The sequence below is a fragment of the Haliaeetus leucocephalus genome, unplaced genomic scaffold (assembly GCF_000737465.1).
Source record: "Haliaeetus leucocephalus isolate CR32 unplaced genomic scaffold, Haliaeetus_leucocephalus-4.0 Scaffold184, whole genome shotgun sequence".
NCBI classification, from domain to species: Eukaryota; Metazoa; Chordata; class Aves; order Accipitriformes; family Accipitridae; genus Haliaeetus; species Haliaeetus leucocephalus.
Genome location: NW_010972620.1, coordinates 9,855,734 through 9,857,829, shown reverse-complemented (window position 1 = coordinate 9,857,829; position 2,096 = coordinate 9,855,734). Strand labels below are relative to the sequence as shown.

Below are 2,096 nucleotides of genomic sequence, written 5' to 3'. Positions count from 1 at the left end.
GGGGCGCGGCCGTCCCCGATGACAAAGGGATTGCGGCCCGCGGGCCCTTCCCGCCCTCCCAGCCCCCGGGACGCGCGGCCGCCCGCACTCACGTTGTCTATCACGACGGGCTGGTTCGCTATCACGTCGTAGGACTCCATGGCGAGGACCCGCCGCAGCCACCCGTCAGGGAGCAACAGCCCAGCCCTCGGCGGCGCATGCGCGGAAGGGCGGCGCGGCGCCGCCTGGGTGATGTATTCCTCCGGCAGCGGGGCCTGCTGGGAAATGTAGTCTGGGCCCCGCGCGGCGCCTGACGGCAAGGCGCGCCGGGAGCGAGGCATGCCGGGAGGTGTAGTGCGGAATTAAAAAAAAAGAGAGGAAACGCTGCAAAAATTTTCGGCGTGAAACCCGAGTGGGGTGGTGGGTGTCGCGTGCCGAGGGGTAACTGTGCACTTCCACCAAAGCCCCACTGGATTGCAATTGGCTTATTTACAGTTTAATAGATTCTTTCCCCCGATTTTTCTAATAGGAAGAGAGAAAACACCTTCTGCAGAGGGCATCTATCGTTAATGAAAGTGTTTTACGGTCCCATCGTTTCACAGAATCATCTCTACAACCTTCTGGTCATAACACATCTGTTCTCTCTGAGTATTACCCAGTTTCTCTGCATTTTTGGAGGCATGGCAACCAGAAAAGAAGTGTCGGTACAAAGAATGCACATAACAGGCATCCAAGCATTAAACAATGTGTTCCCTGTTGTTTTCCACCTGCGGTATGTTCTACAAGCACTTTGAATAATTGATGACTGACAACAACATTAAAATAATACATTTACTTGAAACCCTGAGCAACACCACTGGGTCTTGAAACTAGTTAAAATGAAGTTCAGTGTTGGTAAGCGTACGTGAAGGCTGATTCAGAACTCACCTGTCTTGTCCCACATCTTTCATGCGGACACTGAGACTTCTCTTCTGTAACTTCTGCCTTTAGCCCAAGCAGATAGTCTCACCTCAGATATTTATCTTCGGTGATTTTCATCATTCGCCAAGTGTAAAAGAGGAGGTTTTGTGTATGACAGGATGGAGGGGTTTAAATTATTTCAAGACCAGTATTTTATCACCTCAGTAAATGCCAGGAGAGACTCACGATGCATGTATTAAGCCAACACAGCGTTTCATACATGAGTCTGTTATATTTACCTTTTCAGTTAACTGTAATTGACTTCTTGGGTGGATGTCACAAAAAGTAGTATCACAGTAACAGGACAAGTGAAATATTGTTTGCTGTGGGAAGCAGTGATTCATGAGAATACCAACTGCTCACCTCCTTTCTCAGTGGATAGTCATTTGTTTGTTTGCTTGCCAGCTCCTTGACTATATGTGATCTCCTAAAAGGTATGTTGTGAATATTGATTTTGGAATAAACTCTTAGGTATGTAAATGAGAAATGCAACACGCAGGAGCACTCATCCTATCCTCTCAGCACTCTATAGCTCATTTCTTCTCTATCCTGATTAAAAAGCAGGACACTGCTCCAGCAAAGATGTGGACTATTGAACACATGCCGGCTCACACATATGTACAAGGCTTCGCATGACCACAGATGTAGCTGCAACTCAGGAATGAGCCAGATCTTCAGTGTGCTTAGTACACAGGTCAAGATCCTCGATCAGACAGCCCTTGAACTTCACCTATTTGCATTGCTTCACAGCTGCCTCTGCGGTACCTACAGATACAGAAAGGTGCACAGGGAGAATAAAGGTGCTGTGAGGATTGTATAGGTATAAAGATAGCAATAACAAAAGCTGCAGAGCAGTAGTAAAGGATATAGAGGTATTAGCCAGCCACATCTTGAAGCACAGCCACGGTCCCGCAGCTCTCTGTCCCGGGCCCTGCTGCGTGGACAGATGAAGTCTAACCGAAGCAGCTCCTGAACCGCTGCAATTTACAGCCTCACTTCTTCAGGTGAGATTGACACAGCCTTGAGCGCCGAGGCTGGGGGTGGCTGTGGCCGGGGAGCTGCCCCAGGACGGGACCTGCCCTGCCGTAAGCCCCCTGGGCGAGCCAAGGCCGGGGAAGGTGCCCGCCAGGCCCCTGCCCCAGGCCTCCCGCCAGCCG

General features: G+C 50.3%; 1 protein-coding gene across 2 annotated transcripts in view; it reads right to left on the bottom strand.

Annotated features, from left to right (window-relative positions):
* The window catches only part of ACTR1A (ARP1 actin-related protein 1 homolog A, centractin alpha (yeast)), an 18,435-nt gene extending 17,419 nt beyond the window's left edge, over window positions 1-1,016 (bottom strand). Inside the window, exon 1 of one of the 2 annotated variants that reach the window (XM_010564819.1) lies at window positions 907-1,016. Coding sequence is in view for 1 of the 2 variants with exons in the window: in XM_010564818.1 (XP_010563120.1) it covers window positions 93-140 (48 nt within the window). In the remaining variant the exon portion in view is untranslated. Of the gene's footprint in view, window positions 1-92; window positions 231-906 lie in introns of those variants that run through there. The other variant, XM_010564818.1, reaches the window with a different exon arrangement.
* Window positions 1,017-2,096: the final 1,080 nt, after the last annotated feature.